The following is a 27,292-nucleotide window of genomic DNA, read 5'->3' on the forward strand; positions in this document are numbered from 1 at the left end:
TTGAGGACCACTGCTCTAGCCAAATAATAATCAAAGACCAGACTCCTATCATACAGTATGCGATTTACCTCGTAAAACTATGGTAAAGGACCTTCCAGTCTTTCTGACACTTCAGTTGCTTCAGAGACCAGTAAGAGGGCCTGGATGGATGAAGATGTAAGTGAGGCTTTGAGGGACACAAGAGACTTCAGTGAAGATATGCAGAGGGAATGGAGGGGAGACAGGCTCATGCCTGCAGCTCCTCAGAGCAAGTGTCAGCTGCACATAGAAGTGTTCAGAGCCATTGGATCTGGAGTTGCACCCAAGCCAGGGAGCTGGAAGCTGTGTGCATGCCACTGCCACTTCTTTCCCCCCCAGTTGGGGTGTGAGCACAGCTTCAAAGCAGCCCTGCCAGGCTGGGGGAGGTGGGGCCCAGAGGAGCAGCTGCGGCATGAAAACACCTTCCAGGTCCACAGCACTGGTGCAGCTCCCCTCTGCCTGAAGCTGTTTTTGCCTCACAGCCAGGGAGCAGGGGGCTGGAAGAAGCAGCAGGAGTGCAGGTGCATCTCCCAGTTGCGTGGCTCTGGTGGAGGTACAAGGAAAGGTGTTCCCACCAAATAGGGACCAGATTGTACTTGCTCGTGGCTTGAAAAGGGTAGTGGGCTCCTCCCTTGAGTTTATAAGAGTTCTTGCTTTTCCTGGAAGCAAAGCTTAGTGCTTTCACGGTGAGAGACGGGTGCTTCAGTCTCCTATGACAAACAGCATGGGGGAAGAGGGTCTCTGCACCAAGGCACAGTAGTACACCAAAAAACCCTGTGCAACTTGTTATCAACAGAAGCATCAAGCACAAAGCTTTACTCACCAGCCATCAGTTCAGCTGCAGTCTCCCCAGCCATGCAAGCCTTTTGCATTTTATTCAGTTCCCCAAGTTGCTATCTCCACCCTGATCTGCCAACTCTGGAAGCTACAGGTGTGGGAAGAGAGACCAGGCTCTGCACTGAGATAGCAGCAGTTAGAGTCATGGGAAAGTCAGGCTGGCAAGAACCTCACAAAGGCATCTTAGTCCAGCTTCCTGCTCAAGGCAGGAGCATACCTGGCTAAACCTGCGGGCAGCACTTGGGCAGCAGAGGGCACTGTTATCTGCACACTCTGGATGCGAGCGCAGAGCACCAACACAGCAGTACAAAGCTCCTCCGATCACAGCTGCCCAGGTGATCTTTAAACTCTAATCTTGCCCAGCTTGTGATCTTTCAGCTCCTGTTCATGTGAGGGAAGGAAGGGAAGAAAGTGGGGAATCAACCCTGGGAGGTCCTGGAGCAGAACGAATGAGTGGAGATGGGCGCGGGAGGGACCATTGTGCCACGTTCTGCACATTTTACAGCCAAGGCACTCTTGTAATCTCACTGGTCTTTTGGGAGCCTTACAGTATGGTATTCCTGACTACCGCAAGAGGGGGAAGAAACTACAAGTCCCATGGAACATGGCACTGCACAAGAGAGGACAAGGGGTTGCTGTTGCAAGGAAATTACCTAAAAATGTAGGGGGGAAAAGATCACAGACACTGCTACTGTATTTCATTTTTCCTGTCTGTCACCTTTCCCTGGCTGCTGGCACTTGCTTTCTTAATAACTGGCTACTAGTCCCTTGCAGTGGTCGTCTTTCAGTGGCACAGGCCCTGTCTCCAGCTGCCCCTCTCTCCCACCCCACAGCACGTCGTGGGGAAATTGACATTGCGGCACATGACGCCGGGGGAGGGGAAGGGGGCTGGGCTTTCCGGCCGTAACGTAAACAAACTCCCAGCCTGGCGGATGGGTGGGTGGGCAACACACCAAATGCGGGAGGGGCCATGGCCTCTCGGCCTGGCCACTGCCCCCCCCCCGGGTCACTACACTACTGCAGCTGGAGCAGACAGCTTGGGCCAAGGCCAACCCACCCACCCTGAAAAGGGGGGGAGGAGGGGCATTCAGGGGAGGTGCAAAGCATCCTGGGATGCTGAGGGAGTGCATTAACTTGAATGTGGAAGTGATCTGGGACAGAGGTTCAATAAACCAATTTAATCTAAATCAGTTAAGTCTGATACTATATTTATCCAGGTTTATCTTAAACCTGTTTTGGCCATTTTGAAAGTAGTTTATGTGCACTGAACTTCTATTTCATAGTTTCACAGTAGCTAGGGTCAGCAGGGGCCTGAACAGATCATGTAGCCTGACCCCTGCCACAGGCAGGAATGAATGCTGGGTTCACAAGACCCCCAGACAGGTGATCGTCCAACCGCCTCTTGAATTTGCCCAAGGTAGGGGCGAGAACCATTTCCCTGGGAAGTTGGTTCCAGATTTTGGCCACCCTAACTGTAATATATTGCCTTCTGATCTCCAACCTAAACCTATTCTCCATCAGCTTATGACCATTGTTCCTCGTCACCCCAGGTGGTGCTGGGGAGAAAAGAGCTCTGCCTGTTTGCTGTTGATCCCCCCTGATGAGCTTGTAGGCAGCCACCAAGTCCCCCCTCAGCCCCCTCTTGCCGAGGCTGAACAGGTTCAGATCCCTCAGTCTCTCCTCATAGGTGCTGTCCTCTCACCAAGTGGGTGGCCATCCTCTGGACCCTCTCCAGGCTGGCCACATCCCTTTTGAAGTGCAGTGCCCAGTACTGGACGCAGTACTCCAACTGCGGCCTGACCAAAGTCACATAGAGGGGGAGTATCACCTCTCTGGACCGGCTTGAGATGCACCTTTGGATGCATGACAAGGTATGGCTGGCCTTGCTGGCTGTGGTCTGGCATTGGCGGTTCATGTTCATCTTGGAGCCAATAATGACTCCAAGATCCCTTTCTGTCTCTGTACGTTCAAGAAGGGAACTCCCCAGCCTGTATGTATGCTGTGGGCTCCTTCTCCCAAGGTGCAGCACCCTGCATTTGTCTACGTTGAAGCCCATCCTTTTCTCATTTGCCCACTTTTGTAGTCTGTTTAAATCTAGTTGCAGCCTCTCTCTCCCTTCAAGCATGTCCACCTCGCCCCACATCTTAGTGTCATCAGCAAACTTGGACAGCGTGCTTTCCACCCCCTCATCCAAGTCACTGAAGATGTTAAACAGTGCAGGGCTGAGGACTGAGCCCTGGGGTACCCAATGCTCACATCTCACCAGGTTGAGCACAGCCCGTCCACCACTACTCTCTGGGTACGCCCCATCAGCCAATTTTTTACCCATCCGTGTAGTCATCAGTGCCACAGTCCCTTAATTTATTGATGAGGATGGGGTGAGAGACAGTGTCAAAGGCCTTCTTAAAGTCTAGAAAGACTATGTCCACAGCGACACCATTATCCAAGAATTTAGTTACTTGGTCGTAAAAGGCAATCAGGTTGGTCTGGCAGGACCTGCCTTTGATGAACCCATGCTGATTGCCCCTGAGCATGATCTCCCCTGCAGGCCCCCCACAGCTGTGCTTCTTGATGATTTTCTCCAAGGTCTTCCCATGCACCAAGGTGAAGCTTACAGGCCTATAGTTACTTGGGTCCTCCTTCCTCCTTTCTTGAAAATTGGGACCACATTAGCCAGTTTCCAATCCCCCGGCACCTGGCCAGATGACCATGAATGCTCATACAGCCGGGCCAAGGGCTCCGTGATGACCCCTCCCAGCTCCCTCAATACCCTTGGGTGGAGGGCATCTGGACCTGCAGATTTAAAAACATCTAGCCCTTCCAGAAGATCTGTTATGTTACCGATTTGAACCAGTTTCCAATCATTTATACCAGTTTATGTGTAATTTCTGTCACTAGCCTAATCGGATTAGAGTAACCCAAGGAAAAGACAGTGGAGACAGTGATACCTTGATGCTAAGATACTGTAATATGTCTTGACCCAGGACTTTATGCAAATGGGGCCTGGTGATAGCTAAGAGCATCAGCTCATGCACCTGGTGTTCTTCGTCTGAGTGGCAACAGATCTGACATGGCAGGGGCCCTGGCTCAGCCTTACCCTATTTCGCCCATTTGTGCATTTGTGACTTGAGAGCAGGGAAAGCCATGATTCCCTGTAGTCTGCATTCCCTGTGCTTCCCATGGCACAACCCACCTGTGACTTTGACTGGCCAAGGGTGGCTCAGCTTTTGGCCTTTTTGCTCAAGGTCCTTCTGCCAAGAAAGATGCCAGTTAATATTATGCTAGGGTGACCTCCTTTTTAAAATGTAAAGGTGCCTGCTTCCCTTCCCCTCCCCCCCCCACCCCCACATTGCATGGCATGGCCAGAGCAGAGCTGATTGGGGGCCGGGGGGTGGGGTGCAGATATGGCCCCCTTCGGGGGGGGAGGTGCAGTGGTGGCCAGCCACCCTCTCCTGCACCCTGTGGACAAGCCACCTGTGGCTCTGTCCCACTCTACTGCCCACCCTGGGGCCCCATGCACCACCCTAACTAAGCTATGCCCCCTGCTCCACTATCTGCCTTACTCTCTCCTTCACTGTTGGGGATGGGGATGCTCTATCTGCCCCACACGCGCGCACACACACACACACACACACACACACACACACACACACACCTCTTCCACCCCCACCCCCCCCCCCCCCCCCCCAGACTGACCTGCAGGGAACTGCCTGGTTCTTTCATGGGCACGCAAGTGCACGGGACACCCCCTGCAACCTGCTTCCAACAGCTCCTTGCAGGCTGGAATGCTGCCAGCCTGCAAGGGGAAACCTGGATCCCTGCACGATGCTGCAAATTGGAGACAAATGCTGTCCCGGAGTCATGCAGCCCAGGACCGTTCCTCCCCCTCCCCCGTTAGAGACAGGTCATCCTATGTTATAGCAGTATGGCCACAAGCCTTTCAGCTCCAGGAAAGGTAAATGGGGGCTTGGCTTGTAACACACAGCTGTTTTCTTTTCCATGTAAAATGCGCTAATGGTCAGCTGTGCGGTCCTTAGAGGATCTCATGACTCCCCCCCAAAAAACAAAAACAAAAAACCTCTTGACTAGGGCACAGGAATCATTGAGGTGAGCAGCTTTCTTTGGCTCTGGTTCCTATAGGTACCTCTGCTAAGCAAAAGCTTAATTGCCAGCCCTGCTGGGCCAAATTTTATTTATTTCTAATATACAAACAGCCAAGGTGCCCATATCTGTCTCCATTGATTCTGTAGGCATCCAAAACCAAAAATCTAGACCCTCACCCTGCCTGCTCAGATGCCACTCTAGGGCCATCCCAGTTTTGTCAGTAAAGCTACTTGGGTATCAGATGGCAGTTCAGGCTATACCCTCAAGCGGACACCCTGAGCAGCTCACCACAGCCAGCTAGATCTGCATAAGGGACTTGGCTACGTTGCACTGAGAGGACTACATGCCTGTGTGGGCAGTGCCCTCGGGTGGAGACTTGTATTATGGCAGCAGTAGAGTTTTCTGCCAGCCTGGCTGAACCACCTCCTCAAACTACAGAAGCCCTCTCTGTTGGCACAGCTGCATCCAGCCCAGTGTTGGCCCATCCCTTCCTACACCCTAAACTAACCTCGCTCTGCCAGCAAATCTTTGTAGTGTTGACCAGACTTTAGAGCCCTCAGCTCCCCATCCAGTGCATAGGGCAAGGTAGATGCCCCCAAACAAGAGGCACAAAAGCTGGTCTGCTACACAGGTTACTGCCAAAGGGCCCAGGTACGCAACAGAGCCCCAAGGGAGTAGGGCATCAGCTATGCCAGGGATGCCCAGGCACCTGGTCTTAGCCAACAGCAAATGAAAGCAAACTTGTAATAGCTCAGCCCTCAGCGTGCCCATGTGCTAAGGCAGCAATAGAAATGCTGAGTGGGATGACGTTCTCACAGTTACGCACCTGCAGTGCAAATAGGGTTTACCCCCAAGCCTGCCCCTGCAGCTAACTGCCACCTTGCTTAGAAAGGCCTTCTCTCGCTCTAGGAAGAAATAGTTCTGTGCACTCAGCGCACACAGTAAGGATGCAGATCATAGATTTCAGTTCAAATACTCAGTGAGTATGTGAGTACTCAGGGAAGAATTAATCTGTTTTTAATTCTTGCCCAATGAGTCTCAATGTCTGTTTTGAGGGTGAGTTGCCTTCCCAAGAGCTGGAGAGCTAACTGATTTGTGGCAGTCAAAAGCATCTTACTCTGCAGTGGTTGAAGGGAATGGGGCTCCCACAACCCACATACCCATTTATTGAGTTAGAAAAGTCCATTAAGGCCCCTTCCAGGGTCACAGCCTACTGTACTGAGCACTGTGCAAACACAAGGCACATGGTGGTGATAGCCCTGAAGGTCTAAAGCAAGCAGAAAGGGCAAGAAAGAAAAGAAGAGCGCAACAAGAAAGTGACTTGTCCATGGCCCCAGCAGTTAATAGAAGTAAGGCCTCTGAGGCCCAAAAGCGCACTCTCCCCCTGCCTGATCTCTGTCAGATTCAAATACAAAGCAGAGCCAAGCATCTGAAGGGCTCCAGGAAAAACCCCCAGTAGCTTCATGTAAAAATGTGCTAGCACAGGGGCAATTATTTTGGGTGGAGGGCTGCTTACTGAGTTTTGGCAAGCCATCGAGGGCCGCATGACAGGCAGCCAGGGACAGATAAATATTAATTTTTTAAGGGCCCCACAGGCCAAATAGAACGGCCTGGTGGGCTGCATCCAGCCCACAGGCCACATTTTGCCCACCCCTGTGCTAGCAGCATCTCCCAAATACAAACCCTGCCCATGCTGTTCAGGAGGTGCTCCTGGCATCAGGGAACAATGCTCCCAATATGATAAGCGGTTGTAATTGCTGTTATGGTCATGAACATGGTTTTTTTTTGTTTGTTTGTTTGTTTTTGGTAACTGTGTTCTGGGTCCAATTAAATTCTCTCCATCTATTTTCTGTCCAGTTTGTTAAATTTGGCCAGCTTTATTTCTTGTCATCTGGGAAGCAGCATGTAGGGAAATATATGACTAGCTGTGCTACACGGTTGCAGTATTGACTCAATTTATCATTTTTAAGTTTGAAAGGTGTTCTATAACAGGCTATTATGTGAAAGGTAAGAAGGCCAAGCACAGGAACTAACCTAATAGCTGAGTGAAGTTGCAAAACGCAACTCCTCTCAGAAGGACGGTGGTGGCGGCTACGTTGTTCATGTTGACAAGTCAGCATGAACTCCACTATCATCCTCTGGTGACAAGACATTAAAATGGGAATGTGAGCAGCAACGGCACAGAATTGTGTGCGTCATACTAACTGTCTCCAGAAACTTCACATGATTCCTGATAGGTTAAAGAGGTCCTGAATGTAAACCCCACTGCCCAAAAGTATTAGTGCTTGAGTTAACAGATCAAATGAGTTAAGTTAAATAGAATAGTTTACTTGGTGTTTTCTATGGTCCATAGACTGCATAGCATGGGTCAGCATCCATCTCATCAGCCACACACCTCATGCTGCAGTTCAGATGACTGAATTAAGATTGGATGAAGATTGTGGGTGAGAGGAAAAAAACACCAGTGTTTCAGGAAAAAACAGTATTTATTTAAAGCCAGTACAAAAATACATAGGCACATAAGATTCCTTCTGCTATCATTCATGATGTAATAGATATAAAGCCTGCAGTACATTCAAATCAAAAGCATCCTTTGAACACTAAACAGTCTTTTTGTAAATAGACTCTATATAGAAAAACATATTTAGAGTAAGATTAATAGTATAGAAAATACTCTGTTGTATGAATTTTGTTCACCTTCCCAGTGTATACAATATCATCTGGATCTTGGCACTAAAATGTGCACGTTTACAAACAATGTAAGCTTTAAAAATATTTTACAGGACAATAAATCTAACCAGTAGATTAAAAAAAAAAAAAAAAAAAAGGTAGAAGTTCTCTCAGTAATGAACACCTGACTGAAATGCTTCAGACCAGCATGATGATAAGCAAAAATAAAAACTATATGAAAATATTCCAGTTTAAGTTACTGGTAAGAATTAGAAGGCTTGGCTAAAGACTTCCATGATTTGGTCAAACACCACATTAAGTTAATCAAAATAAATCATTTGAAACAAAATTCTGTGCTGCTTCTCTAAGGTAAAGCACAGAAGGAAGAGATGAAATGGCAACTTTAAGCCTTCTCTGCATCTTCCCTTTTCCTGGCCACAAGGTTCTGGTATAATTTGGAAAGCTCTGGGGCTTTGTCCAAGTGGTAGCACCCCTCCCCGCAAGTCTCTGCAGACCATTTCAACTCATGAAATTGCCATAAAGAGATGGTGCTGTAGTCCTACCTTAACACCTGCCCCCAAGCCAAGACTTGCAAGAGGACATCTAAAGGCAGACTCGTGGCTCTCTTCCTTGGTGCCTGCACTAGGGGAATAAATACTACCACAACTGGAAGAGGGATTTTTAAGATCCATTTACACAGCTCTGATCTTTAACCTGGCATAAAGGGTCTAGAGAGAGGTTTTGTGCCATGATCTTGCTAGATTAAAAAAAAGGGTTTAGAACAAGTACTTTGATTTGCATGATCAACTAAATCAAAAGTATTAATCTTGGAATAAGTTTTCAGTGCAAGTTAAAAACACTTTCATGGTGACCCATTTACAATGACCAGTTTCTTGGTTTTTCTCCCTCACAAAGAAAAGCAAAGATTTAACAGACAGGAGAAATTTCATTTGCTGAATTTAAAATCAGCATGTGGAAAAGGCAAACAATTTACAGTTAAGTGCATGATCCAACAGCTGTCTATAGGCAAGACTACTGAAAAAGCGGACAAAGAGAAAGTGTCATACAGTCTTTTTGCCTACTGTGTACAGTTCACACCCTTGTTCTGAAATATTAGCTTTCTCCAACTTTGATACAAGAGCTGCAATAAATCTACCCAAAATCCCAGATCTCTCAAATTACCACCTAGGTTCAATGAGGGGGGAAAATAGGTTACGTAGTTCAAAACCAAATGTAGTTCAAGTGACTTCCATGTTGTGGAAGAAAGACTGTCATGATAAAGTTTTGCAGTTTTTACACTGGATTTTCTTAGTACACAAGAAAAGGGAAAACTATGTATCTGGTAAATCCTTTTGTTCTAGCTTCTTCCTAAGTTTAGCTTATTTAAAAGAATACTCATCACAACTTTGGATTATTTACTTTCCCCCCATAATTCATTCCTCCTCTTCCACCTCCCTGACCAAGGGATTTAAAAAAAAATTACAAGCAGCTTCACCGAACTCTACCATCCCCAGGACTGGCTCTTCTTTAGGAGACTCATAAGGTCATGCCATCACAGTACAGTAGGAACTAACTGCATGATTTCAGGAAGCCTTTGACAAGTCAGGGTATCATTTGCACTGAATGCAGACTTCCACTTCCTTTAATATAAAACAGCGTATGTTTAGCTCATTTAAAAATACCCACCTCAGCAGGCTATGTTTAAAGATTCTGAAATGGAGGACTAGCCAACAATGCAGGATGCCAAGGAAACACAGTAGATAAACACTGTATGGTTTTATCCATATGTTGATTAAATGTTTTTGCACAAAAATCTACAAGAATTCTTACTTCTGAGAGGTTACATATGAAATATTCTGACAGATGCAGGATTTCTTACAACCTCAGTTGGATTTTCTACCAAATATCCTTTCAGAGGCGACTAGAAAAAAAGTGCCTATGGAAGTCTCTTCTAAAAAAAATGAAGGATAGAAGTAAAAATAAAGGGAAAGGGAAGTAGTATATAAATTTCACTGAAGATATTCACAGGGAGAGATTTAAAAAATAATACTGCAAAATTAAAAGTCTGTATTTAACTTTTGGAAAACTGCACTCAACAATAAGCCAGATACAGAATAAAATCTGCACAGGGCTAAAATATTAGAACTGTATCAACCATACAACGGTACATATTAAATGTCCTTTTTTATGGAAAAAAACAGACATTGCCTAGAAGAACAGAGGTAATTAGTTAAATATTCACTCTAGGCAACACTTTACAGACCTTTCACTAACTTTTAACATGCATAAAGTGTTAAGTGCTTTAACTGTTCAATATGCTGAACTAAAAAGTTAACTTATTTGTCTTTATATTGGGATGAGAGAGCACTCAAAAACATTACTTTTAGAAAGAAGACTTAGACAGACTTTCACATGATTTTTAAAGTAAAAGTTCAGCCTGATCTGCAAAATCTCAGGGATACTAGCAGGTTTATTTCAGGTGCTAGTGGGAACCGCTTTTGTGATTCACATGTCTAAAGGATGGGCCGCTTCTTTAATTGAATGATCCCACTGCAGCACCAACCTCAAAATAATTCTAGGACTAGATCTACACTGCAGCCCAGTGTGGTCCAGACACCTGATCCACCTTCTTACAAGCTACCTCAGGTACCACAAGTTATCTAGCCACAGCAGCACGGAGCTAGCTCCATGCGGGCTACCTTACCCTGCTGAGCAGCAACCTGCCATGCTGCTCAGACTAAGATTGACAGGTCAAGTAGTTGACTCAAACTGATTTTCAGGGAGGCCCTTGCCAGTTCACCAGGGTATTCCATAAATCTGAAAGTGCTGCATCTCTAGTACTGTTGAATCTCTCCTCGAGATTGCTTACCTTACCTCAATTTTGCAAGCACTAACATGTCTGAGGCCAGCATAGAATCTGAGCAGGATGAAGAGAGGCTTCAAAAAATTTAAAATGAAAGCATCTATTACAAAATCCTCACAAAGTAATGGTCAAAACATGGTTGAATGTTCAAAACCTAAACATTGGCATGTATTGCAGAACTGCTTCCTTTATTAAAAGATCAGCAGGCTCCAGCCTTTAATATGCAAGTCATTCTTTTCTCTACCAAAAGAAAAGTTATATTTCAGTCCCTCTGCACTTCTAGCTCATGAAATTCCCCCAACTTTGGAAAGCTTAATGTTGACAAGAAGACCAAGCTCTCCAACACATGAATCGTCTTTTCATGACTTTTGCGGGGACTACAGAGGGTTTATGGTTAGTGAAAGCTTATAAAGCTAAACAATTACTCTATTCTTTTCTAAGACTGAGGTGATACAGCACCAGAATCTGTGACCAAGAGGAAAGGCTATGAAAGCTTTACACAGTCTTTATACCCCCCTGATCTGAGCTGCTTCAAGGAACGGACACACTCCTCCCCTCCAAAGAAGTTAGGCAGACTACATTTCAAAGGCTAATTCTTTGAGGGGGAGTTCATACGAACTCCTGCCTATGGTACCTCTGTGTTTGAGGGGCTACTAAGAAGAAAGCTTTGAGGCTGTCCTTCCCAATGCCTGCACTGATGAGTCCCCTCTGACTGGGGCTTTGCAAGCTGCTTTATACCACTGTCCCTTTTACACAGCATAAAGGGGATAGAGTCGTTTTTACTGGTGTCCCTGCACAGAGCTTATTCAACACTGTTTAAGACTGCCTGCTGATCTGCTTAGTTGCATCGCAGTTCAGATGCAAACTAAACCGTAACTGAATGAGTAGAAGTCTTCCCACAAGACAAAACTATACTCGATAACGTCCAGAGTACATTTCACACAACCCTCTGAAGTCAGAACTCCTACGTCATCATTGATGCACTGTTTTACTGCCAGGTTTCAGCAAAAATTAAAAACATGTTTTCCTCATAGCCTAAATTAATCTGATGTGTATTTAATGTACAATCAATTATAAATCTTTTAAATAGATTTGTAAAAGGCTGCAGTCTTTAGATTGTCATGGAATAATGTTGGTACTTTGCATTTGCAAATATACCTACATTGACAAATTTTTACTACCGCCAATAATCATCACTGAATCAAAACCAAGGGTTATTTTATAAGTAATTCCCTGGTTATACTGAGCTTTTTCCTTTAATGTCCATCTTGATGCTAGCTTCAGACTGCTTATTCAGCTGTTCTTCCGTAAAAGTGATGTAGGAATACACCAAGCTTCCAGCAATACTGCAAAACATTTTGAGATAAGAGAATGAAATTGCATTAACATTAGAACTCCAAGTAAGTTATTACGTATGTACTCTACACACTCCAAAAATACTATATTTGTTCCCTCTGCAGTTTGCAAATAGAAGATTCCAGTGAAGACGCTGCTCCAAATTTTTTGACCCATACCATACACCAATATAAGCATGGACCTCGTTACACAGACATTCAAAATATTAGGCCTGACACTGCAGACAGCCTGACATCCACAAAAACAAGAGCTTTGAAAACAGCCATTGTCATGTTTTACAGAAAGCTGCAAAAGGAAAAAAAAGAAATGAAGGTGGTACAATGCAAGAAGGCTGATGAAGAGCGGTGAAGTGCTAACCATAAGCTTGCTTTACTTAGCTAATCTCTGCCCCCCGCCTGTCTACTCCCCACCCCCATATACACACACTTTGAATTCCACCTACCTTTCCCCATACACGGTGTATTTTGTTAACTTGGATTTATACCCTCAGTGCTTAATAGCCAGAACTACTAGTTTGGTTGGTACATCTGCTCCATCATTGGAGTCACCAGTTTGACTATTATAGGGGAAAATGGCAGAGGCTGTTCTTTGAATAGCTAACTAGTGAAAAGGGTGGCATTCATCTTCTACGGCCATATTCACCTAGGTCAAGATCATGAAACAACATTATGACCAAGTCCATTTGAAAGCTTTAGCAACATCACTCTCTTTTGCTACCTTTCAGATTCAGATGAGTAATTTAGCAGATAGTAAGAACAGCCCACAATTACAGGCATATTTTAGCAACACATTCCCTTCACTCTGAAGTACTGCTAAGGCCATTAGCAGGCTTGATATAATTAGAGCTGTAAATATTCAGCCAGAACAGGAACTATAATAAAAAAAAAAGGTAATGGATTCATTTTAGTTCAGTGAAATGTAGGTCAAGACTGCACCAACAACTTCCAGCTTATGTGCACTGAATACCAAACAAACGCCTGAATTCCCAGCGCTACTGCCTGGGACCAATTATGCATTTGCATTATGTACTGATGCTTTTAAAGGAAAAAAGCCAGAGGGGGCAGTTAGTTTTTAAAAGCCATTCAGGAGAGGGTAAAAAGTTCATTTATATATGTTCTGTTTACAACGCTTTGTAGTTATAAGTCAAGAATTGGGGTTTTTTGGTCCTCCCCTTGCTCCCTCAAACTTTAAAAAGTTATTGTCCCTTCTGTGGTCTCACCACACGAGCCCTATAAGCAATGGCAAAGGATCTGTCAATTGAATAAGTCCAATATCCTGTCCTCAGAAAGTAGTTTGTATAAGATGCTTCAGAGAAACCCCTATAAATTCTCTCATCTTTGCAATACATTCAAGAGAGAAAACTTAGTCTTTCCTCAGCTTACGCTTATGTTCTGAACATGATGGATAATCATCATTTACTTTAACCTTGACACTCAACAGCACATTTCATCTATCTACTTCTCCTAAGAATCTTGACTCACTCGCAACAGAATCTGGGCACCCCCCCCCGCCCCCCCACACAAACTCAAAAGCAACTCCATAGAAAATCCCTGGCATTTTTCCCTTTCAAGGGCAAAGGGTGCTTCACTATATGTGTAGTGCCATTTCATTTTAATTGCCGAAAAATGGGAAAATTGGGGGCTTTTTAATCAGAGAATTTTGGATTTTTATCAGAGAAAACAAGGATCCCTGTTCATCTCATTCACCTAGGGCAACTTGGAAGCCAGGAGGTTTGGGGGAAGACCTGCTTATTTGCTTTTATGATCTTTGTGGGGAAGCATCTGACTTCTTCACAAATAAGATGGTGGTCAGACCAGAGGGCTAATAAGTGGTCAAAGCTTCCAATTTTCATTCCGACGTTGGAGAGAATCCAACAGAGTCAGCTGCATGCGTGCATCTAGAGATTCCCCAATGGAATCTTATTTTTTTCCTGTGCTGTTAGATCAAGTTTTATTGTCCATGTGGCAGCCGAGATCAAGAACAAGAAATCTGGAAGATTACACTATATGGGCACGCAGCATCTCTGGAGAACCTCCTAGAAGCTGACAGTATCTTTGTGGAGGATGGGGGGAGCAGGTTGGGGAAAGGCGTTTGTATTCTCTAAGTCTTAAGTTCCTCTTGTCCTACACCTTTCACACATATGGATGAATGCATATGCTCTTGTTTCTGAGGTAGAATTTATTCTGCCTCCCTGGGGGAGGTTTTCTGGTGCATTTTATACCTCAGAAGCTTATCCTGAGCATCTAGCTTACATCACTGAGACATAGTTCAGTGCTACCCTCAGCCCTGGCTAGGCAGAGGAAGGTTGAGCCCCTTATTTAAAATTAGATTATTTTATTAGATGACAGATGACCTTGCATCCTGCTGTAGGAGTCTCCAGCTTTTTTTCTCTCCAGGGATTTTACTGATTGATCATCTCTCTTTAGATTCTTAGATGTATCTGTTCAATTTGAAATTTACAGCCTACTTCAATAGCAACTATAAGCAAATAACTTGCTTTGAGTTTCAAAGCTATACTAATTCTTCAAACAGCATAAAAGTGACATGACATTTTTATATACCATACATAGGTTTTTTCTAAGTATCAACATGCCCCTCATAAGCCTCATGAAATGCAAGGAGGAATATGTTTTATAAAAAAAGAGGTAAAAGTAACATAGATGTCACACTGGATACATACGCATTCTTCCTGAGAGCTTACCCTCCTGCATTCCTTGTTTTCCTCTCTCCCCCTTCAAAGTCAGTTTACAACAGATGAACATTAAGATGTGTTTTGTATTGCAGCTTAAACCTCATGGACACTTTTACATGTTCTCCAGGGGTGAAGGGTGGGGAGCGCTTTAATTAGAACGGCTCCAAGTGCCACCGCGCCTCCTGTATCAGCGTCCATATGCTTAAAAAGAGTAGGGGGGCTCTTGAACTAAAGGTCATTTGACAAGCTTTAGATAAAGCGCCTCCACCACCATTTTTAAGCACAGGAATGCTGATGCACAAGACTCAGGAGGCTGCTGAAATGCGGCAATTGCCACGCTCCAGCAGACTTGATCGAGTCTGTGCCAATGCACTTGAACTGCAGCACGTCAGAACAACTGTCATGCTCGTGTATAGATGCAACATAACTGTAAGAGCTATTCTTCAATAGTTATACACAAACTTAACTTTATGTACATAAGACCCTTGATGCCAGTGACAGTATTCACATGCCTGCATGTCTGCACGATCAGGAGCTATCATCTCCTATGTAATAATGTTGTGGCTGGTTCTTCCTGTCAGAACAAAGTGCTGTTGTATGCTGAGATCTAAGTGTTCAGATGGCTCAATACCATTCTCACCAATTCAATAACAAGCTGGTGCAATTTACAAGGCAGAAATAATTTTAAGAAATATCACACACTGAAGATAAAAGCCTTACCTGATATTTAACCCAATGAAGTTTGTCCATGTAAAAATATAGTCTCCTCCAAAAAACATTCCAATATATGTTATTAATATGTTCTGAAAAAAAAAATAAGATTCATGCATTTTAGGTATACACATTTGGCAACAGAATGCAGAAATGTGAAAGAAACTCATATTTGCCTTTGTAAGTCTGGATTAAAAGTAAACATTTTCACAACCACTTAAGATATTCCTATATATAGGCTTCAATATACTTTGCCTTGACAAATGCAACACGCTTCCTTCAGTTTGCTTTGCTAAGCCCAAAAACAAAGGCTGCCAAAAAAAAAAAAAAAAAAAAAAATTCTATACATCAGTGATTCTTAAACCAGGTCTGTTAGATGTGCAAACATGATTCACAAGACAAACGCACAGATTTTGATGAGGAATCCACTGGGTTAAGAAAAAAACAAAACCAAAAAAAAACACATTCAGGTTTGTTGTGGTTTCCCCAAATTCTCTGCAACAGAAAAATTGCTTTATTATTTTTCTGTAGTCAAAAAAAAAAGAAGTGAAAAATAAGGGCTGCCATTTTCAATGGGATGTCTTCAGTCTGAAAAGGTTGAAAACCAGTATTCTAGACCACCTTAAAACATATCCAAGACCCTGGCATTCTTTGCTAGACCAGCAGTTCCCTTGCTCTGTCTGTCCTGTAAGTAGGTAGATGCTGACATGTACGAGAACCCTTACGCTTAAATGACGCCCTGATGAAACCAAAGGTGCATGCAGGAACACATGCACATTGTTGGAAGGAGGTCATCAGTTAGGATAATTTATTTTCATTGGTTTCTAGCTTTCCTCAGACTTCATCCATTTTATTAAATACTTTACTTAGGGTTCTTGTTACACCTTTGGCTCAGTCCTCTCTGCTTGCAGCCACAAAGCCTTCCACAATACTGCTATAGCTGGACTTCACAGGGGTTTCATCCAAGTTCACAAGGCAAAAGATACTTAGCACTGCCCCAGCAGGACACCAGATTCATAGTTTGACAACAAGTCACTGCTGAGAACCCATGTCAACATATGGAAAGGAGCCCAGACAAATGTGGGAGGGCTCTCAGGCTAGAAACAGGCATTGTCTTTGGAGTGGGATCAGCTGTGCCAGTCCAACTCCAAGCACAGCTGATTATTGGGGGTCTACAGACATTACCGGGGCCCTTGTCTCACAGGATAGGCCCCTTCCACCCCAACTCTGCAGGACAATGACCCCATATGCCATACCCAACTCAGGGTGCAGCAAGGATTCCCATGGCATGCATCTGCAAAGTGGGAGACCCCCAGGGAGTTGCCGTGCTTATAGATGCATGCCAAGTCAAGGCGCAACAGCCTGATATACTCCTCACGAATTCCCACGCAGGGAGTATACAATGAGCAAAGATGTCCTCCCATTTAACACAACTGACATAAACTGACTACTAGGGGTGTATGCCCTGTTCTATTTGGTTTCAGTTCAAATCAGGGACAGTGATTCAATTCATTGATTTGGATCACTGTCCCTGATTCGATTTGGCTGAATCCAAATCTGAAGATTTGATGCTGATTCAGAGAATCAGCGATTCGAACATAGACACAGCTTTAAAAGTTTTTTCTACATATTTTTGTCTTTGCAAGATTTCAGGTAAAATTGCAAAGATGAATTTTTCCAACTATTTGAGCTGGTCTAATAAAAGGTATCAGATTTACACAAAGAACCTTGTCTGCCTATGTCCTTAGACCAATACAGCTACAACCAACACCCATGAAAAACAATTGTATTAATGTCCTTATGTGCATTAGCCAATTCAATCACTGGACTAGGCGACCTAAAATATCTATTGACAATACCTAGGCATTTTTGTGTGCGCAGTCCACAACGACACTGAAAATAGTTACTTCAACTACGTTACATTATTAGAGTTAGTCTTGAGGTTGAACAAACATAAGCAGAGTCTTACAACTGCCCTTACCTGGCATATAAGTGCATCACTTACATTGCCAGAGACAAAATTATGCTTCTACCGACTACTTGGGTATCGTCCTAAGTTAGCCTACAAGGTGCATCTCTACCCTGCCTTCTGCCTGACTTCAAACTAACATGGCTAAATATCATAATAGCATTTTTTAGATTACTGTGATTCTGATGATTACTGATGTTGGCATCTGAACAGTATTGTGTAAAGCAAATTCCACAAACTAGGTGCCTGATCCCAAGACACTCAATCATTTAACTAAAATATTTTAAAAACAAAAGTCACCTTTTGTCACAAACACAGACAGTCCAAAATTAGAGAAACAAATCTCCAACAATGCCAAATTGCAATTTATAGTATAAATGGTTAACTTAAGTGGACTGCAGAAGGGAGTTATTTTGGGGGTTTTTTTAATCTAACATGAGGTACAATTAAGGTCCCCTTGTTAGTGACCATCAGTGCAGAGAATGCAAGCTTCACACCTAGACTGGGGAAGCCATTCACAGAGTGTCACCCGGATCAAAATGAAAGCAGTGATCTACATGGAATGACTTATGCCAACATTAAGCTTGGTAAAAAAAATAAAAAATAAAAAAAATTAGAAAAAGCTATGACTGGAATTTTAGATTTAAAAAAAAGTGTTAAATTATAAATGCTTAAAAAAAGACACAGGACCACTGGCAGGGGATCTTATTTGAAATTTTAAAGAATTGCTAGAGGCAAAACAAATAAAGAAAATACCTTGATCCTCCAAACACTTACGTGCATGATCGTCACAAGTATTCCCTTTAACTTCACCTTTACTTATACAAGTGCATAACAATGTACAGCACTGGGATTTAAAACTGCATTTTTACTAACAATTTCAGTCAGTAATATGAAGCTACCCTATTTCAAACTATAACTGCTTCACTTTTAGCTAAGTCACAGAGACCTTTATAACATTACCAAGGTCATTATGTCCTTGCTGGACAGAATTAAGTTTCAAAGCATAAAGAGCCTAGAATTAGGATCTTATATTACAGTGGAACTTAAATGCTATTAGTGACCAACTACCTGAAAAAGTCCACCTTTACCTCATAAAAAAATCCTGGAAATATTTATAAAGAAGTCAGCTGCATCAGTCTGCAGCTTTTTCACTTGGTAAAAACCACATGTAAGTTACAGTAAAGATGTAATGGAGTTTTGGTTACCTGTAACCTCATCTTTCCATGTAAAAATAAATATTTCCATTTATTTCACAAAAGGTCAAGATTTTATGCACTGATTTGGTGATGGCATTTTGTAAATGCTTCAATATGGAATAGAATACTATGGTATAGCTTTTTACAGTTCCAGCAATTGGAATGATTTCATTATGTCATGCCTAAGCAATTTCTTTGTAAACTCAGGAAGATAATACTTGCAGAGATGATTTAAGACAATACAATACATTCTTGGGTGGCCATGAGGGTTAAAGACTCTTCTGAGAATTGCTTAATTTAGAAACCCAACCTATCAAAAAAGCTGAAAGATTAATTAGAAAACAAGTTTTTATATTAATTTGAAACATCATTTCAGTTCCTATTAAAGCCTGAGAGCATTAAAGGCATGTAAGTTGTAGCCGTGTTGGTCTAAGGATATAGGCAGACAAGGTTCCTTGGGTGAATCTGATATCTTTTATTAGACCAACCCAAATAGTTGGAAAATAATTGTTAAGCAAGCTTTCGGGTTCAAAAACCCTTTGTCAGGCTAAGGAAGTGTCAGCAGTTGGTGTGTGCTCTTCCTGGATGGAATGAAAAGTAAAGAAGCCAGGGGCTGGGCTGGTGTGCATACACGGCAGGTAGTCAGTGAAAATGTAGAGTGAGGAGTCAATGGGTGAGAGACCAGGGGGTGGGGAGAAGAAGAGGGGTGAAAGTGGAGAGATACCTGGGGAGTCAGATGTCAGGCAGGTTATAATGTGTCATAAATCCAATGTCTATATTTAGTCCATGATTTTTAGTATCCAGGAGGTTGATGAAGTGGAGTTCATAGGCTCGTCTCTGGGAAGTGTTTTGTAAGTTTCCTTTGAGGATCAGGACCTTACAGCTGCACCTCCAGAAACGTAATATATCTCATCCAGTGCACCAAATGTCCTGATGGAAAATATGTAGGAGAGACCAAACAACAACTGCGCACCAGAATGAACGCACGCCGGAAATCTGTCAAAGACAGAAATACCCAAATATCGGTGGGGGCACATTTCTCACAGGAGGGCCACTCTCTCTCCAATCTCTCAATCCTGATCCTCAAGGGAAACTTACACAACACTTCCCAGAGATGAGCCTATGAACTCCACTTCATCAGCCTCCTGGATACTAAAAATCATGGATGAAATACAGACATTGGATTTATGACACATTATAACCTGCCTGGCATCTGACTCCCCAAGTATCTCTCCACTTTCATCCCCCTTCTCTCTCTTCCCCCCCCACCTGTCTCTCACCCATTGACTCCTCAATCTACATTTTCACTGACTACCTGTCTTGTGTGCACACCAGCCCAGCCGCTGGCTTCTTTACTTTTCATTCCATCCAGGAAGAGCACACACCAACTGCTGACACTTCCTTAGCCTGACGAAGGGTTTTTGAACCTGAAAACTTGCTTAATAATTATTTTCCAACTATTTGGTTGGTCTAATAAAAGATATCAGATTCACCCAAGGAATCTTGTCTGCCTGAGAGCATTAAAGAGTTTTTCAGGCAATAAACTGAATAAAAGAAATGAGTCAAACTTCTCCTGCCATAACAAAAAAAGCAGTAGCTAAAAAACTGAATATGAATTTGCAATTCTGCTAGATTTTCATTAGCAAACTGCATATTTATTATATTAAAATGCTACCAAAACCTGAAGGAGATAAACCAGTAGTGTCAGAAATTGATATTTGAAATTAGTGACACCACTGGAAGAAGTGGTTCTACCTTTAGCAAGAACATAGAAAGAAAAATACAACCTTGAAAACTGGCAATACCTCAGTTTACCATATGCCTTTAAGTCAACATTGTAAGTAAAACGCAGAAGCAAAAAAGACAGCTAGGATGTCAAAAAAAATGTCACTAGACAGAATTAAAATGTGGCAGTCTTCTAGCCTTTAACTGGTGCAAAACTGTAACTTCGTTAAATGTCAAGATCATCAGTGACAGGATTTCAAAAATAATCTTGCAAGAGGCCAGGATTTCTAGGCTGATATCTTTTATTGGACCAACTGTATAGTTGGGATGGTTAGACAAGCTTTTGAATGCAGGACATCCTTCCTCAGGTGCCAGTTTCCAAGGCTTTCTCTGTTGAATCTTCCAATGCATCAAAAGCAATTAATCTGCCCAAATAAAAACTGGTTTAAGTTATCCTGTATAGAGGATTCTACTGGTGAGAAAACAGTCTGCTCCATGGCAAAACAATACTTAAAAAGTATCAAGTGTGTTGCAGACTTATCAACTGATATAGAGAAAAGTGGCTGAGAACACTTGTATTAATAAAAGAAAAAAAAAGGCCAAACATTTTATTCAGCATTTAAAACTAGCAAAACTCACAATTAATTGTGGTTCCTACTCATGCACTGGGGAGCCCAAATGGCAGAAATGTTGTCAACAGGGGTGTCATATCCCTGAATGACAGAATTCCTGGGAGAGAATCTCTAAATTTGGCCTGGTCTTCTCTGTCTCCCTATACTTTACATTTTTGTTAGTCTGGTGTTAAAATTACTTCATGTTCAATAACTTAAACAATCCTTTCATCTCAACAAAAGGTTGGAAAAAAAATACCAATTATGATGTGTTTTTTAAGCTTTGTACAGTTATCATTGTAATAGAAGGGAAAACCATGCACATATTTAAAAAAAATATGTAGAACTTACCTTAATACAGCCAACTATTGTAGTTGTGAGAGCAGAATTATACTGAGTGCAAAGAACAGTGGAGTACATCAAAATAAACCTGAAGGGAAAAAAATTCAGAACTGAAATGCCATTGTCTACTCTCCTGCTGTTAATTTGACAACATGCTTTTTCTATTGCTAGTCTGGCAAGGCCTGCATTAGAGCTAGCTGCAAAACCAAATTTCTATTTGCCATGATTTCTGATCTCTCGGATGTTATATATCAACTAGGGCAAATACACCAAAAAGTGGTAACATTAACTGAAACATGGAAACTATCACTTTTAGAAATAGTGAAACAGAAGTTTCGGAAACAAAATATGTGCCCTGAGATCCCTGATAGATGCTGACAGTGTTACACAGTCCTGGTCACCTTCGGTGCTGTGCCAGACCAGACAGCAGTGACTAGCCTGAGGTCCCCAACAGCATGGCAGCCAGACCACACTGACTGAGCACAGACCAGGGATCTCAGGGCTTCCAGCCTTGCACGGCTGCTTGAAGAAGGAAAGGACCCGAATTCTGGAATCCTGAAGGTCTCTGAACCAGGGGCAATCCATATGGTAGGGCCACCCTGGAACAAAGCAGCTCAACAAAAGATCGCCAGGCTCCTGGTTCCACTGAGAAAGTTTCAACCCTACCCAAGAGACCCAATTTGACCAAAAAGTTATGAAAGAAATGTGCCTGGCAGGCAAATGTTACCATCTGCTTCTGTTGAGTCTTCTAATGCATCAAAAGCAATGTATTTCCACAAAACAAACTGCTTTCAAAACTGAGATTTTTCTGATTAAAGAATATTCTTTGGAAAATTTCCAATCAGCTTTAACTTACATTACTCACAAGGTTGCAACATGATCTGCCACAACACATGGCAAATAGCTTTTGTACACCCTTACTTGGTATACTGGAGGACCCATACAGTAACAGGACAGGCCGTTTCTGATCCGTTCAAGTTAGCAATAATATACCAGAAAATTCACATATACTGCAGCAAGCTCCAGGTTTTAGTTTTAAGATTAATTTAGTTTTATTTATAACAATGTGTGCCTGCAAGTGTATAGTTTACATGTACACGCATGCACACAGTACTTATTGAAACCAAGAAGTTGCAGCAATAGAATGTCATCTGTTTAACCCTTTAGGGCATGTAAAACAAGACAATTGCAGGGTTACCTTTTTTGGTGGAGTCAAATTTAAAACTGAACAAAGCTAAGAGAATCAGTTGGACCATGCCAGTTTGTGTAAAAGTGTCAAAATATGCCATGTTGCTTATAAAAATCACTAAATATCAGAAAAATCAATACATCATCATGGATTTGGAGTCTCACCAAAAATCAGAACCAGCAGTAGCATCTGAAACCAAAGGTATGGCTTATGTGGCATACGGTGGCAACATGCTAGGAAAGACCATGCTTACAGAGCAGCACAGAAATTCCCAGCTTAGTGTAGTTTAGCAAGTTATGGTGCATTCAGGCAGTATATGATAGAATTTTAGCAATGAGCTCCCCCAAAAAGTAATTACTAATTAGTAATTACCTGTGTTTACCAGCACTGAAGTTGGACTTAAGTTGACACTTTATAACCAGTAAGACTTCAGATATATTGGTTGGGGGAATACATCTCTGATTTAGTTAGTCTATAACAGTGATTCTCAACCAGGGTGCCAGAGCACCCTGGAGTGCTGCCAGACACTTCAAAGGGTGCATGAGGTGCAAAGAGACAAGCAGATACTTGTAGGCTCAGGCTTGTCCCTGTCTGAACAATCCCCACGCCCACTACCAAGGAAATAAGCACTGTAATATATAAACACTTTTTTGAAATTGGGTGCCACTTAGTTCACAAGTTATGGAAGGGTGCCTCGAGTCCAAAAAGTTTGAGAACCACTGGTCTACAAGATGGTAATCTACACTGCCTTCTGCCTAACTTCAGGCCAACACAGCTAACTATCTCTGAAGGTACAACAGACATTCATAGTACGTGTGTATGCTATTTAGTGAACAGGCCTTCCAAAAAGTAGAGAGGCTTCCTTAGTATTTGTTGGAAAGACTACAAAAGGAGAAAACCTTATTTGGAGAAAGAAGAACAAACAGGATGGTTGAATAAATACTTACCCCATTACACACGACAGTGTAAACTGTATAAGGAAGAGTGTATCTGCCCAGCCTTTATATTCCATTGCCTGAAACAAACAAATGTTGCAAAAAAAGTTAATACTGTAACATTCTGCTGTAGTAACACTAGAGCTAAAGCATGATCACAGAAGTTTGGTCTTAGCCCACAAAATGATCCTCTGCTAATGCTAGCACTGTCTGCTGGTATTGTCTTCACTTCAATCCTTACTCTGAAAGCTTCAACATGCCAACCAAACTTAAATGGCTACTAGACTCCACTCACTACCTTTCAAATGAAGAAGAGAGAAAGGGACACTACTTGACAACAGCATTAATGTACAATATTACATTCTTGAAAACCAGCTTTCCTACAATTTATAAGACAAAGCTAGTGTAGAAAACTGCAAGTTAATATTTTTAATGATACAGAAGTTCATGAGAAATTAAGTGTTCCATTAGTGTCCAAAATTAAATCAAGAACCAAAAGGTTATGATACTAAAGTAGTTTAAAAAGTACTAAGATAAAAAGCAAGTAAAGCAGGTACTCTGTAGCCAAAAATAAAAGTTTTCTACTTTACAGTGCCTTGTATATTAAAACCTAATACGTGTGTGTGTGCCTGCATGCGTGCGTGCGTGCGTGCGTGCGAGAGAGAGAGAACTTATTAAAGTGCATACTTTTATAGGAATTTTCTGAAGCAAGTTTCAGAAAAGCCTTTTCAATACTTTGTATAAAGTTTGCCTCTTTATGGGTCCAAGAAAACAACTTTCTATTATTCAATCATAGTGGATAATAGTGCTATTGCGATTTGAGGTCTATCAGCTTCAAAACAATTTATATTTAGTACCTCTTTACCTGTTTTAAGGTCAACCCCACAGCAGAAAGTGCTAGGTAGCTGACCAAAACACTGCATGTGGCATTATGAAATAGTGTCAAGAACATGCATTTTTCATTTTACAAATGCATAGCGTCTATCCCATCTTACAGCTGAAAGGATAACAGTAATGCCTACCTTATCCTTGTTCATATGGCCATGAAGTTCCATAGTCTGCATCCCATTAGGAATACACATGTTTTTGAGATCCCTATACTATGCAATAATCCAGATGCCACATAATGCCACCCTGTTTCATGTAAGCAGTTCTGCAAGGTAGAAAGCATCTAAGACCAAACACAACTTTACACAATCCACTTTCGTCGTAGAGCAGATTCATAAAGTAAATTACAATGCTTGCATAGAAATAAGGAGAAGTGCAATTTGGCTCCTCACTGCACTTTCCAGTGGAAGAAGCTACAAGCATTAAGTTCACAGGAAAAATCTCAAGAGCATCAGGTTTAACTTTATTAATAAAGGGACCTTTTCCTTCAGTCTACACTGTTCTGTTCAGCTGCAATAATAATTGTGCTGCCTCCAAGTTTTTGACTGATACTGGACCAGAAAGAAAAGCAGAAGTTCCCTTAATGAAACAGACAGAGCTGGGACTCAATGCAAGTGGAGACATAGAAAGTAGGTCCCTCCCCTGTTTTGGACATGGGTCAATGGCTGCAGGGAAGGAGTGGGAAAGTCTATGTTACATTGTTCCAACTATTAAAGGAATCTGATTCAAAGGTGAATAGGGAAGAAGATTTACATGTTGCTAATGATCACGCTCTTGTAACAACTGTGAGGTATTTTCCTTTGAGCAAAAGGTCTTGTTTTAAATCATACAGTTTTAAATCACGAAAGTGAGTCAGGCATTTCAAAATGTTTAATAGTCCATTGCTAGTAGATGAATACCCTTTGAACGTGCTTACAAAGACTGCACAGCTAGAAGTGGGACAGGGAAAAATCTCTGCTGCATATATTGCTTGCATATCTTAACAATACTGTTCCAAGCTGGTTTTGTTCTAGCTGAACTGTCGTATTAGTACATACACACATCTCTATTCCGTAGTCAGCCAACAACACGCGCCTCTCCCCATCCCTGTCTCACCCAACAAGTCTCGGAAAACATGTTAATGCCAAACCACCGGAGTGCCTCAGAGCCGCATGTGCAAGTTCTCCACGTAACACACACTCTATGATGGTTTAGGATATTTCTAGATAATAGTCAAGGTGTAAATGCAGCGCATAGAGAGACAGAGCTGTCATGAATCCATCTAGCACATATACAGCTCCCAGTGTAGCTGTGGCAGCACAAAGCTCAACCCAGGCTGCAAAACCTGCTAGGGAAGTGAGGTTAATAAACTGTCAGCTTATGCTGAGCTCTGTACTGGCACAGCTGCACTGGGAGCAGTGCTATGGTAGCTAAGCTGAACTGGAGCAATACCTTAAAATGCTCTACAGCAAGGGTGGGCAATTATTTCAGGTGGAGGGTTGCTTAATGAGGTTTGATGAGCTTTCGAGGGCTGCATGGGTAGCCCTGCCCCCTGACAGTTGCCCCACCCCCTGGTCACCACCTTGGGACCAGAAGTCCCTCCCCCAACCCCTGACCTGAGCCACTGGAATTCCCTCCTACTGCCCCCCTGGAAATACTCCTTTTGGGAGAGGGGTGTTGCCATCTTAGAACCAGAAAAAAATATCAAATGATGTACTAGAAGTGAAACACCTACTATAAAATATTTTAATTTTATTACAGAAAGTATTTTTACCATGATTTGTGTTTGCATAATGTATATAGAAATGATTGCATAATAACTTAAAAATAAAGTCTTAGTCTTGTATATTGTGGAAGGGGGCATGTGTGACCGTGTATAAGGGGTATAGGGTAAGTTGGGAGCTGTGGGGGAATGTTGTGGATGTGTGGCATTTGTGAGGTGTGAGGGAGGATGGGGGTGTGGAGACCCCCCACACTCCTCCCATGACGCAGCAGCAGACGGGGGTGCTCAAGGCCCTCATGCCCACAGCGCACGGCTGTGGCCAGCATTGCACATTGTGGCGAGGGGGGCAGCCTCTGCTGGGCAGTCTCTTATCAGTGGTGCTCCCTGCCATGCACACACAGCCCCTGCGCTCATGCATCATGGGAGAAAAGCCCTGTGTGCTGGAGCTGGCTACCTTCCCCGCCCCTGGACCTGCGGGGAGTGGTGCAGGCAGCTGACTCCAGCGCACTGGGCTTTCCTCCCATGCCACGTGAACAAGGAAACTGTGCATGCGTGGCAGGAAGCGTCACCAATAAGAGACTGTCCAGCAGCGGCTGCGCCCCTCGCCCCAATGTGCAGTACTGGACAGAGTCATGTGCTGCTGGGCACCAGCACCTGCACCAGACATGAGTGCCCCCACCTGCTGCTACTACCATTGCCAGCAGGCCATGGGAGGAGTGTGGTGGGGGGGGTCCCCACACTCCCCAACCCTCCCTCACACCCACATCCTGCCCACCCAAGCTCTGTGCTGCCACTGCCCCCCTGGGCACCAGCTCTGCACTGCTGCTAGCCCCAGCCCCACGCTCCCACCCAGTGGCAGTTCTGCCCCCACCCCCACCTGCTGCCCAGAGCGAGCTGGATGCCAGGGAAGCTGAGCAGGATCCCGGTGGCTGCAGCAGCAGCAGCAGTCCTGTCCAGAAGCTGCGTGCTGTCTGGGCTGGGCTCTTCTGCTCACGTGGGTAGAAGCAAGGCACAATAGGGTATGTTGGGGGGAGGTGTAGGCATGACTGCCTCACTCCCACCCTCATGGTTGGAAGGGCCGGGTGGGGTGCAATTTGTTGGGGGGCACCGCAGGTCAGATGAAAGTACCTGACGGGCCACATCCAGCCCACAGGTCATATTCTGTCTGCTCCTGCTCTATGGGATAGGCAGTGTAGAGAAGAGTCAGCTGACTGAGAAGGGTCCTTCTTTTACTAGGATTTATTCACTTCACTATCATGAATTATTTAGCTGTTTATTTTGCTTGCACTGGAGAAGGCTATTTTTGCCTGCTGTATACCTGGGGGCATGACAAGCTGTCAATATCTTTGACAAAAATTAATTAAATCCTGTGTTTAATGACAACAAATCATTTATATACTTTAATGACGGTGAAAACATCATCAACTTTGATTACAAATCCTCCTGCTTGACAGGTTTTCACTTCACAGAAATCCAATTTT

General features: G+C 43.2%; 1 protein-coding gene across 2 annotated transcripts in view; it reads right to left on the reverse strand.

Moving 5' to 3' along the window:
• Positions 1 to 7,426: 7,426 nt before the first annotated feature.
• SLC35D1 (solute carrier family 35 member D1) overlaps positions 7,427 to 27,292 on the reverse strand; it is a 30,034-nt gene continuing 10,168 nt past the window's right edge. Inside the window, exons 9-12 of one of the 2 annotated variants that reach the window (XM_006277416.4) lie at positions 23,234 to 23,301; positions 21,107 to 21,185; positions 15,261 to 15,343; positions 7,427 to 11,838 (exon numbers count right to left, since the gene is read on the reverse strand). In XM_006277416.4, coding sequence (XP_006277478.2) covers positions 11,730 to 11,838; positions 15,261 to 15,343; positions 21,107 to 21,185; positions 23,234 to 23,301 — 339 coding nt within the window. In that variant the 3' untranslated portion in view covers positions 7,427 to 11,729. Of the gene's footprint in view, positions 11,839 to 15,260; positions 15,344 to 20,428; positions 20,570 to 21,106; positions 21,186 to 23,233; positions 23,302 to 27,292 lie in introns of those variants that run through there. The other variant, XM_019489118.2, reaches the window with a different exon arrangement.

The sequence above is a fragment of the Alligator mississippiensis genome, chromosome 5 (assembly GCF_030867095.1).
Source record: "Alligator mississippiensis isolate rAllMis1 chromosome 5, rAllMis1, whole genome shotgun sequence".
In the NCBI taxonomy this organism is placed as follows: domain Eukaryota; kingdom Metazoa; phylum Chordata; order Crocodylia; family Alligatoridae; genus Alligator; species Alligator mississippiensis.